The 11,838-nt window shown below is 52.9% G+C and overlaps 1 protein-coding gene across 1 annotated transcript in view; it reads left to right on the top strand.

The window, feature by feature from the left end:
* ARHGAP19 (Rho GTPase activating protein 19) overlaps positions 1 to 4,623 on the top strand; it is a 14,282-nt gene extending 9,659 nt beyond the window's left edge. Inside the window, exons 7-12 of the mRNA XM_009584659.1 lie at positions 932 to 997; positions 1,727 to 1,915; positions 2,619 to 2,717; positions 3,307 to 3,399; positions 3,889 to 3,957; positions 4,455 to 4,623. Coding sequence (XP_009582954.1) covers positions 932 to 997; positions 1,727 to 1,915; positions 2,619 to 2,717; positions 3,307 to 3,399; positions 3,889 to 3,957; positions 4,455 to 4,511 — 573 coding nt within the window. The 3' untranslated portion in view covers positions 4,512 to 4,623. The remainder of the gene's footprint in view (positions 1 to 931; positions 998 to 1,726; positions 1,916 to 2,618; positions 2,718 to 3,306; positions 3,400 to 3,888; positions 3,958 to 4,454) is intronic.
* The last annotated feature ends 7,215 nt before the right edge of the window (positions 4,624 to 11,838 follow it).

The following is an 11,838-nucleotide window of genomic DNA, read 5'->3' as shown; positions in this document are numbered from 1 at the left end:
TCTCCCTGGCCCTGCAGCAGGAGACTGAATGCCCCTTGTCCAGACAGATCCCAGGTGTCAAGTGTATATTCTGGGTGCTCTCTTCTGTGGTAGGAGAAGGAGGATTTCTACAAGAAACTGTTCCTTTAGTGACTAGGGAGGAGGTCTTTGCTAGGCAGGCAGCCCAGGAGGAGGAAGACAGCCCCGGAGGTGGCTTTGTGCCTGGGCAGGTCAGAAGCACGGTGCAGTGTAATACCACCCTCTGCTGGACACCCAGCACCCGCTGCCCGCCTGGGAGACCTGGTTCCTGGGGGCAGGTAGCGAGCGGGCTCCTCTCAGGTTCTGGCAGGGTAAGGAAACTGAAGGGGCTTATCCTGGATGAGTGCTGCCAAAAGCTGAATCCCTAATACAGCGGGTCATTTTATTGTGAACTTCTCTGCAAGTGGTAGTCAACCCATGGCTGTTACAAGCACAGCCTGCTGTCTTGGGCCTCTGTCTAGCTCAGAGTGGGGTGCTGTCAGGAGTGTGGGGCTGTCTGCAGGTTCCTCCAAGGAAGTGTTTCTGCAACAGGCAATCTCTTGACTTCTCAGGACCTTTCTGGTCACTGTAGGCATCTGCTCTCTGCAAAGAGTCCTCCCATAGAAAGTTCCCCTTCTCCCCTCTTTGCCAGGCCACTGTTTGCCCAGCTCAGAGCTGGGGGAATTGCTTGGAAAAAGTTCCTGTGGAACCCTGCTCTTACTCTGCGTTCCACTTATGCTGGTTGCCTGCATTGAAAGGAAACTGTGAACAGCGACTGTGCTGGGGACATGAAACCCCATTGCTTTGTCTGCCCTAAATGGCTGAGTCTTGAAGGAAGTGCCTTGTTGAAGAGCAGCTCTTGCTGGGGCCACTCTTGCCCCAGGGCCAAAAATACTAAACATATGTTTGGCCTTTTCTCTGCTCATTGTCACAGGCCCCAGCGTACATCCGGGAGTGTGCCAGGCTGCACTATCTGGGATCCAGAGCCCACACATCAAAGGTAAGGCCAGCAACTGCAGCGCCTGCCCTGCATGAAAGGGCAGAGGCTGTGGTACTATGAAGGGATCCTTGTGAGTGAAAGAAACTGAAAACAAACTAAGTCATGAAAGAGGATCTGTCAGAGAGCAGGAGTGAGGGACCATATGGTGTGGTAGTGCAGGCGGCTGCATTAGGGAAATTGGGCAGAGTTGAAGCATCTGTTAATCAAAAGCACAGGGAAAGCTACCAGCCCCTGTTTAGTAGCAAACCTGCTCCCTGTGCCCAATACATGCAGCACCTGCTCCTTCATGGGGTTGTGCCTTCCAAACAGACAGACGCGCCTGCTGCCATGGCCAGGCTGCTTGGAGGAGGGGCTGGGATAAAGGCTACTTGCTGCCACTGGGACAAGATTTGTCTGTCTTGCCAGCAAATGCTTCCCTGCCTCGTATAGCTGCAGAAGAGGGAAGATGCATTGCAAGGAGCTGCACTGACCCTTCTCAAGCCTGGAAGGGCTTCTGCAGCTGCCATCCAGGAGGGGAAGGAAGAAGCAATGGGGTCACCTTTGTATTGCTGTCTCCTCTTCCTGGCACAGGGCCTGCTGGTGCAGTGCTGCTGCAGAGGGGTAGGGAAAACACAGCCCTGTGTATTCACTGGGGTTGAGGCAGCTCACGAGATTCTTCCCAGCCTGGCTCAGATGGGTGGCTCGTTTGGATTAAAGCATGGCAAGCGACTGCTGTCTCCACTTTCCCAGGATGACCTGGATTTGCTGACGTCTCCTGGCTCCAAGGAGCTGCAGCCCCTCAAGTCTCAGAAGCGAAGCCGGCTGGACACTTGCCATCAGGAGGAGACCCAGCAGCGCACGGAGGAGGCACTGAAGGAGCTCTTCCGCCACGTCCACAATATGCCTGACTCTGCAAAGAAAAAGAAGCTTATCCGGCAGGTAGTGTGGGGAGAAAAGATATCTTTGGGGCATGCTTTTCAGCACAATGCTGGGCACAGGGCTAAAGGCAGGGCCTGCTTGAGAGCTGCTCCTAGTCCTGGGCAGGCTGGGGAGAGTGGGCTTTGGGCTGTGTAAGGGGCAGAGTTGTAAGAAGGCAGGGGAGGAGGAGGCCTGTCCTGGATGTGGCTGACAGTGGAGCTTGCTGTACCAAGCTGTGCTTTGAGCTCTCTGTTTTCCAAGCCAGGGACTTGCCAGCCAGCAGTGCCCCAGTCCTGATCACGGCCTTGTTGAGCTTCCTCCACAGAAAGAGAGAGGACAAACTGGTCTCCTCTCAGCCCAGTGAGCATTCCCAGCCAATCTGCTGCTCCAGAGAGACTGGGCGGCATGGTCAGCACCAGTCCTGGCTGCCAGCCTCCAGCTGCTGCCCAAACCCCTTTCTGCTCCAACAGCTGCTGCTTTTGGCTAACCTGGTAGCCAGCACAAAGCAACCTCACGCCCAAGATCCCTGTAATCCTGGGTGGGAGATGTGGCCTTCCTCTGCTTTCTTATCCCTGCAGGTCTGAGCTGCTCCTCCATTTTGGGATGCAGAAGAGAAACTGAGTTCTAGGCAGAGGGCAGCAGGTAGAGCAGCACACAGCAGCAAGGGACTGGTGTAACTGTAACAGTAACTGTGCTAATGTACTGCCCTCATGTTTCCTCCTAGTTTAATAAGCATCCTGCAGCTCTCACTCCTGGCTCTGATGTACCCACATCCCCAGCACCGCGACGCACCCGCTCGCGCTCCTTCAGTGGCCTCATTAAGGTAAAGGCAGTCTCTGACCTATGCTCTCCGCTGTGAGTTTCTGGTATTGCTCTCTGCTTCTGCCTTGCCCTGGCTTGAATAAGGCCCTCAAAGGGTAGGGGCTGTTCAAAGTATTGGCTGCCAAAGAACACAGATCCACTGAGGACAGAAAAGGCAGCACAGTGACAATAAGCCTTGTTAGTATAAAGTGTAATTATCTATGAAATGCATGGCTGTAGGATCTGTGCCTCTCTGTGAAGGATTGGTTGCTTCCCAAGATGAGGACTGACAGGGAGCTGGTCATGTAGTCTAGCCTGTTAGCACAGGTATTAGCACACTGTAGGCTGCCCCACAGCAGCATGTACCTGCTTCTGACAGGCCGGGCTCCTGGCCAGGTCTCAGGTCAGCTCCCAAACCCTTTACAATCAGGCAGGGTCAGCCTAGTGGCATAGTATTTCAGGTGGTTCTGCTTTGCAATCTTTGTCCCAGCTTGGCTTCCTTTTTTCTTTCCCAGCATCCAACTGCTTACCAGCAATGCATCCTGCTCCTTCCCTTTCTTTTTCACTTTGCACTCTAAGCACTAGCCAACAGCCCTCTCTTCTTACGGCAGCGGAAAGTTTTGGGAACCCCCGTTATCCTGGAGAGGAAGAGCAGGGATGCCACGCCAGAGCCTGAGCGAGTCAGCAAAGAGAATGTCCACCTGGTAAGAGCTGCTCCCAGCACCGCTGAAGCTGCTGGTGGGGGAGCATGTGAGGGGAGTTTGAGTGCAACTTGGGCACTCATTTCAGTGATCCTTGAGGGTCTGCTTGCTGTTCTCTGCCCAGGAGAAGGTTTCCAAGTTTCTTCTGTATGATCAAATAAGGTCTTAGGAAGCTGCTGTGAGGAGAGCAGAGCAGATGGCGAGGGCAGCATCGGGACAGGGGTGGCTGCACTGGGCCTCCACTCCAGTCTTGTCCCTCTGGCTATGTTCCTGCCTTGGGGCATTGGCTTGTGCCCCCTTCCCTCTCTCCCATCCTCCACAAGTTGTACAGAGCCTGCTGCCTATGGGTAGTAGGGCTGTCCCATGGCCCAGACAAACCGAGAGTGGATTTGGGTGGTAGCTGCTCTCTGATGGTACAGGCTGCTCCCAGGGAAGGCTGTAGATGCCACTCCATTTCCCAGCTCTCTACTCCTATTCCCCTCTCTTGTCCAGTTACAGAAATGTGGATCTCCAGCTCACATGTCCCAAGCGAAGCTGAAATCTTTGGAAGGCCGGAAAGAGGTGAGACACGCACACACACGCTCATTCTCCTTCCTGTGGGGAACCTGGCCTGACACCTGCAGAGGTGATGGCATGCACACAAGGCTCTGACAGCTGCGATCCCCTGGTTTGTAGCAGTATGCTCCATGCCAAGCTGCAGGTAGTTGGCATGCTGGAAGCCAGGCCTTGAAGGGTTTCACCCAAGCAGGTGTGTACAGCCCTTCTACCTGTGAGCTGGCAGGCTGGCTGTCAGAGGAAGCAGAGGGAAGCTGGCAGCACAGGGTAGTGCTAACAGCCTGCCAGGGTGGCAGTGGGACCAGAGGTTGGTACAGCCCAAGACTGACTGCTGTGTTTTTCCCCGTCTGCTCACTGCCTCTTGTCTAGTGCTCTGCTTTGGTAAAAGGTGTGGGAGGCAGACTCCAGAGGGGAGTCCTTGCAGGGGGAGGACAGCATGTCAACCTTTTCTTGCATGGCATTCTGTGTCTCAAGCATTCAATTGCTGTAATTCTCTGTTCCAGGAATCCTGTAGACGCATGCGAGCCCATCTGCTTTCCAAGGATTCGTCATCCCTCTGAATGACCTCGCACCAACCATGGGTGGGGAATGCCCAGCCTCGCAAGCTGTGAATAATGTGCTGCACTGAGAGGAGAGTGCTGCAGGCTCACGGCAACCCTCACCAACATGGCAGCGCTCTTGAAACTGGACCTTTGCAAAGACTGCAGGGACTTGTTTCTTTCTGTATATAAATGATAATTAATTCTACTATGGGGCAAACCACTATCTAACCAAAACTTGTGCAGCATGTCTGACCTGCTGGCTCTGGGAAGAGCTGGAGTGCTTGCTTACAAGGAGAGCCCTGTGCATTGCGGGGCCCTCTGTGCACTCCCAGCTTTCTCTGCAATGTTGCTAGGCTGTATTTTTTTTGCTTTTCTGCTCTGAGTTTTTAACGCATTGGCTTGTTTTTGCTCCCTCCCCTCTGTTAGCAGTGAGAACGATGGACTCCAACCTTTACCCACATCCTGACAGCTAACCTTACCTCCAGGCCTCCTCTGGAGCCATGCGCTCCTCTGCTTCCTCTGCTGTCCCTGAGGGCTGGAGTGCACAAACGGTACAGAGCACAGGATGGGCCTGGGAGAAGAAGAGAGGTTCTGGGTGCCATCATTTCAAGTGGGGCCAGGGGAAAGCACCTTCCCCAATAAACTCATCCCTCTGTTTCAGCTTGAGCTGGAGGCAGCCCTTGCTCACTGCCTTCATGTTTCCGTGGCACAGCTCTGCCTGGTGAGCAAGGAGTGTCTCTGCTTTGTGTTCCCCCAGGGAGGCTAAGCTGAGTGGGGCAGGAGGCTGGCAAAGGCTGTCTGGGGCAGAACAGCCCAGTCTTTGGAAGCTAGGGTGTCTGGGGCAGGCAGAGCCTGGCAGCTGTGTGTGCAGCATAGGAACAGCATCAGCAGTGTGAGAGATGAGGGAGGGCTCCAGCCATTTGTGATCTGCTGCAAATGGCGCCAAAGGCTTTGGCTCAGTACCTGGATGGCTGGTAAGGCAACTGGCTGATTAGTCATTAAGCTGGGGGGAAAGGGCTGGAGCTGGGTTCAGCTCTTTGGCCTGAGCTGCAGAAATGAGATGAAACCATCTAGATACAGGATAAACCCCCATCGCAGCTGGCCAGTGTCAGCTGCCTTGTTAAGCTAAAGTGCTCCAATAAGCCAATCTTGCCAAGTACCTGTCTGCAAGCACTCTGGGGTAGGAAACAAACAGGGTTGCTACTGTGAAATAAAGATTTAGTCAGCTGGGGAACCATCTAAACACTTCTCAGCCCTTCTCAGTGAAGAAAATAATCTCTGGAATCCAATTAAAATTGTCTTCTAATCTTTAAGAACCAGCAGCTGGCAGGAGTTAGAGCTTTGTCCTTGACAGCTTTCTGAGACAACTTGTGGCAGGAGGTGTGAATATCAGGATGTGAGCAGGGTCTGGCTAGAGCTGTCAAAACAGGGCATTGGAGCCCTGTGCAGCTTAGCTGGAATTTGTCACTGTTTTACTGTGATTTTTTTTTGGGGGGGGGATACAAAGCCATGTGCCTCATGCTGCTCTGTCTAAAGGGATGTTCCTGGTACTTTATCGGGGGTGCCTGTCCCCAGTCTGACCCCAAATTGGAGGAACTGCCTTGAAAATGTAGGGGGTAGTGGGACTGTAGATGTGTGAGTTGGGAGTTGCTGGTGTTAGGAGCCTCTGTCACAGCAAAGAAAGAGCTCTGGTTCTTCAGGGACAGGGCGGGCAAGGATGCTGTGAGGAAGGGCAGAGGCTGTTTGCTGTAGTAGTAGTATGTGCTTTTTGGATGTGTCTATAATAATTCTCTCCAGAGGCTGAAGCTGTCTATGTGCCCTTCTCTAAAGGGCACGGTGTGTTTTGCTGACTGCACTTTTACCCTGCCCCTGCAGTCCACTGTTAGTGGAGACCTGCGGATCTTGGCTTTGCCTCTGAACAGAGGTGAGGCAGAGCCGAAGGTCAAGCAGCAGCACACGGAGAGCTGGGTCTGGTCCTGCTACGTCTGCTCTTACTTGCATCGGGGGCGGTTGCTGGGTGAAGCATTTGTTCATCCCACCCCTCCTCTCCTCATTGCCCCTAGCTTACTTGGGCAACATCTCTGTATGGGTGTCTGCTTGGCAAGGCAATCTTGTTCCTAAAACTAAATACACTGCTCCTGTATAGATGAGAGGAACGTAACTCTTCTTTCCACTGTCTCTCCTTACTGATGGCTCTAGCTCAGGGACTCTGTCTGGCTTTTGGCACAGCTGAGATTTGCTTAGCTCTAAGAAAAATTATCTATGGGGCATCAGCCTGGCATTCTGCACGTCTCAGATGCCTTCCCTGCCAAAGGGGCAGGTGCAGTCTCCAAACAGGGCAGTCCCAGGAGGGGTTCAGTGCCCATGGTGCTGTCCTCCCTGTGCTGAGGATGGTGGTGGCTAACAGATTCAGCCCCTAGGATCCTTGGCTATTGCAGTCCCAATGTGTTCACACTGTTTCACAGGCGAGGGGGAGTTTTAGTCATGCTTGGATGTGTCTCATTTGTTTGCCCTGTGCAATGACTCACAAGTATGCTTCCTCCCAGAGCAGCCACTAACTGTTCCCAGTCTGTCGTTTCCAAAGTATTTTTAATCTTTGTCCTTATTTATATATGCTATGTATGTACTGTTTCAGACTGTTGCCTTTCTGTGTGTTCATGTGAAAACCCCATATTAAATGCTTTTATTTTTAGTTTTGCCTAGTGGCTTAAGCGGTTTCATTGGGACAGCGAGGACTTGGTGGTGCATCCACCTTCAAAAGGAAGGAAACATCTGCTCAGAACCCCAGAGCTCCTACCCTTAAGTGCAGGGTGCTTGGTGAGGTGCTGCCCACCTGCAGGGACAGCACTGGCCTCCCATGGCACTAGGGCTTGCTTATTCCTTTTCTGGGATTCTGGTGACATGCAGGATGCCCAGACAGGCTGTCTTTCCCTTGGAGGTATGAAGTTGGACCTCTTCTTTTCCTGTCTTCCCCCTGCTGTCATCCAGGGTGATGGGAAATCAGGTTTACAAAGAGCACTTTATATAAATAATGGATCAAATGAATACATTTTTTTCTGTAGAACCATTCTTCTCTTGCCACTCTTGGCTGCCGAGGGAGGATGGTTTCTGCTTGCATTTTCTTTTCCTTCTTCTTAATAATGGCGTCTCAGATTTTATGCAGATTATTTCTCTGTGAAGTTCTTCCACGTTTGAAATGCCCTGGGCTTGCCTGCCGTGGCTCAGACACTCATTAACATCCTCGCCATGCAATTGAAAAACAAGCAGGAGAATCAAGCGGCACAGTACGTTTGAAACCAGCGCTGCCTTCCTGCAGGGTGAGCTTCAAGCGGGTGTCAGTTGGGTGTGATGGGACTGGAGCGCCCCATCTCCCCGGAGCTCTGGGAGCGGGAGGGGATGGGCCTCTGTGCACTTGAAAGTGGGCATGGGAGTCCAGAGAGACATTTCTGTTCTTGAAGATGTTGAACAAAGAAATGCAAAAACTCACAATAGCTATTTTGAATACTGCAAACCCAAATATCACCTCCCTGATAAGCTGTGATTCAAAGTGACAGCTTTATATGGCTTACGTATTTTAAAAAATGAATAGCTTTTAGCCCCTGAAGCTACAACCCAAGCACTTAATGCTTGGCTGCAAGTGAAGGGGCAGCAGTCATTGGGACCAAATACTGGGTGAAGGTACATATTTAGAGGGGGATCGCTCAGCTTTCAGTGTGTTTGCTTTGGCCTGTTGGTGTTCCTGCACAGCAGTGACGTTACAAAGCAAACAAGCAGCGCTCATCCTTCATTTCATTAAACAGTTTTTATCTCAAATTGCACAGCAGAGACTTGCAAATAAGTTCTGCAGAGTGTCACTGCTATCTAAATCAATTTTTGCAAGTTGTCTTGATTTTTTTTTTTTTTTTTAAACTGTTCTGCCCTGGTTCGGAGTTGAAATAAGATATTTTTTTCTCTCTTAAATTATCATGTGTGGCTGTGAGCTGTCACGCTGCTGCTGCATCTCACTGCCTAGGGCAACAGTGTAGACAAAAAACATGAGTACTGCTAGCGATAGATGTTGGCACCAGCCAGACCAGTTATCATGCTTTACAATCTCATTGGCTTGGATTAACTAATATTTTTTCATGGAGTGAATAAATTACCATGTTTAGTTCTGTTTGCTCATCCCTTCAGTGAGGGTTTTGTACTGCAGCTCATAAATTGTGTAGGCACATAGATGCCAAGATCTCTGTGCTGGGTCCCACACTGACCTCCCACTTGTGCAGTGGACCAGGGTGGGATCACCACTGGCACCAGCTCTCCAGCCCCATCCTGCTCCAGAGCAGCTTTGTTCCTGAGAAGTGCCCACGCATGAGGAATGCGATAGGGTTGTTTCTGGGCTCCTGTGTCTTGATGCAAGGAGAAGCTGTCCCCAGCTCTACATCACGGGGAGAGGTTCAGATACTTCCCAGCACCAGTCTTTGAGATGCTGATTTCATTCTGGGTTGGGAGGAACAGAGCTTTCCTTTCCCTGCTGAGTCCCAGCTGGAGTGGGCATTACTGTGCTCTCCTCTTCAGTCCCATCTCTCCTGGATTAAACCAGGCTCCTCTCCCAGCCTAAACCAGCCTCCCCTGCTTTCCTGCTAGGAAGGATTGACAAATGCACCACCCAGCCCTCCCGTGGGGTGCCTTACATGATTTTAAGCCTGGCTCCTTTTGCACCAGAGAAGAAGACTGGGTCCCACTTCATCCTCTCTGCTTCTGGCTGAAGTTCCTGTGCTGCTGGGGCTGAGAATTGGGATGAATGGAGGTCCAAACCCACCTTAGCCATCATGGCTGTGTGTAACTGGGTGGATGCACAGGTCTATGATGTGGGAGTGTCTGTGTTGGCTTGAGGTTGTTTTAGGGTTTGTTTCTTCCAACCTTTTCATTTACAAAGCCTAAGCCTTGCTCTCCTGGGGCGGGAGGACAGGCAGGCGGCCCCAGGGGAGCAGGATCTCAGCAACCTCTTGCACAAAAGTCTCCAATTCCATTGTGCCTCACCAAGGTCGTTCTGCAGCAGCAGCGCAAGAGGGGGCTGGCAGCACGTGCTCTGGGACCGGACCCCCTGCCCATCCCGCAGTGCTGGGGGGGCCAGGTGTGCTGAGGGGGCCAGGCTTGGCGATGCCTGGTTCTTCCACCCTGGCTGCATCTGGGGAATGGAGGGGGTAGGAAGCTGGGGTTATAAATAAGGTGAACAAGAACATAAAGAGCACAGAGAAGGCTGTACCCCTTGGAAGGGGCTAGGGTGGGACAAAAATCAGCTCTGCAGGTAGCTCCTAGCGTGGTCCTCCAGCTCCAGTGAGAGTCCCTGCCCACATATGGGGCTGAGCAGAGCTGTCACAAGGCAAGCTAAACCCTTTCCCTCTCCTTTTCAAGTTATTTTTGGCTACTGGCACCCTCTTTCAGAGCCAGACCTTGGTAGCCAGTCATTCGGGCTCATGCCTCTAGGGCTGTTTCTCCTTTCTGCAGCACCTGCATCCTGAAAGTGCCTCCTCTACACTGTGGGAATTTGGGTGATGGAAGAAAAGTGGGGCTGGCACCAGGTCCCCCATCCCACGTTGTGCAGGATCTGACTTTCTTCCAGCCAGCAGTAGCTTGTAACTCTTTAAGGGCTGGGGGAGGAGGAGCGAGGATGCAGACACACACACACACGCAACTGTGGGACCAGCAAGGCGCAGAAAAGCTGCCCGCGACTGTGGAAGCACAATGAGCCCAAGCGGGCATGCAGCTTATTGATTACAGCCCAGCGTGGGATCGGCTGCCAGCTAGCCATAAATATGGAGCAGAGGCAAGCTCGTCTGCACCCAGAGTATCTACACTAATAAAATCAGGACAGAGGCGCTGCCTCCCTCATTCATCAGGCTGAGACACTCCTTATTTCTCAGGTTAGATGGCTTCCCAGCTCAGGGATGTCAGTGCAACAGGGATTGCAATAAGGCTGAAGGGGTTGGTGGGAACAAACCCTGTTCCTCCAAAAACAAAGCCCGGTGTCTCTGCTCACCCTATGGCCAAGGTCATCAGCTGAATCCTGAAAACCCACCTGCTCCTACTGGGAGGCAGGCTTTTATAGCAGAGGAGCTGCAGTTTATGGCACCGTGGAGAAATATGTTGGATGCGCTTGGCAACAGCAAATGGAAAGTTAGTCTATTAAACAGTAAATTATCCCTCCAATGCATCTTCATTGAGGAGGGTTAATGAGTGGCTCCAGGCAGAGCAAGCGGGGAAAAGTGTGTGTGTACACGCAGCACGGATGTGGAACAATTGCTACATCTGGGGACCCCCAAGTCCCCGATCCCACGCTGCACCAACAATAGCGTTTCCATGTGCGAGGCGCTTCACAAACACCTCCTCGCATGTGGTTTATTCAAACCAGCTTGCGCTGCACTGCGCTGCAGAGCTCCCAGGCGGTTGGTGTGTCCAGCCGCGCTGGGAACAGCATCTCTCCATCTGCATCTGGGCTGCTCGGCGCAAATGTTTTCCTTGTGGACTAGAGCTGGTTTTGGGAAGCCAGGGTGCCAGGCTCAGCCCCTCTGCTCAGCCACACCATGAAGCAGTGACGTGGTGCCTTGCAGACTGTCCCCCTCCTGCTGTTCTGCAATTGTTCAAGGCAGCGGGACAGGCTGGGCTCCCCCCGCTCGGACAGTCCCTGTTGTGTGAGGCTGGGGCCAAATCCACCTGCTTGGGAGCCTCAGCATCTCCCACATCATCCCAGAGGACCCGATGGATGCTGTTCTCTTCACTCGGTCCCAGTGGTGAGGTCCCCAGGCAGCGGAGCTGCCCCCCTTTCCTGCAGTCAGTGGGGCCACGTTCACAGAGCGACGCTGGCTGTGTTTGCAGGGTGGTGCTGGCACAGGATGATGCTGGCCATGTTCAGAGGGTGATGCTGGCGGTGTTCACAGAGCAACACTGGCAGCGTTTGCAGGGCGATGCTGGCAGTATTCAGAGGGTGATGCTGGCTGTGTTCACAGGGCAATGCTGGCAGCATTTGCAGGGCGATGTTGGCGGTCTCTAGAGGGTGATGCTGGCTGTGTTCGCAGGGCAACACTGGCAGTGTTTGCAGGGCGGTGCTGGCCACGTTCACAGTGCGATGCTGGCCACATTTGCAGGGCAATGCTTTTGCTGTTTGCCAGTGAGGTGGGGCTTGTCCCTGGAGAGATGCCAGAAAGAGCGCATCCTGCCGCTGCTGCTAACCAGGCGAGATTTACTGTGATCCCAGACGGCCCCTGGCTGCCCGCACCACTCCATAATAGACCCATCAAGGGCATTGTTGTGCTGCACAAGCCCAACAGGTGCCCTAACGGGGCCGAAACGCAGGCCCGCTCCC

This window comes from Fulmarus glacialis, unplaced genomic scaffold, assembly GCF_000690835.1.
Source record: "Fulmarus glacialis isolate BGI_N327 unplaced genomic scaffold, ASM69083v1 scaffold21859, whole genome shotgun sequence".
NCBI lineage: Eukaryota > Metazoa > Chordata > Aves > Procellariiformes > Procellariidae > Fulmarus > Fulmarus glacialis.
This window is presented reverse-complemented; position numbering and strand designations above follow the sequence as displayed.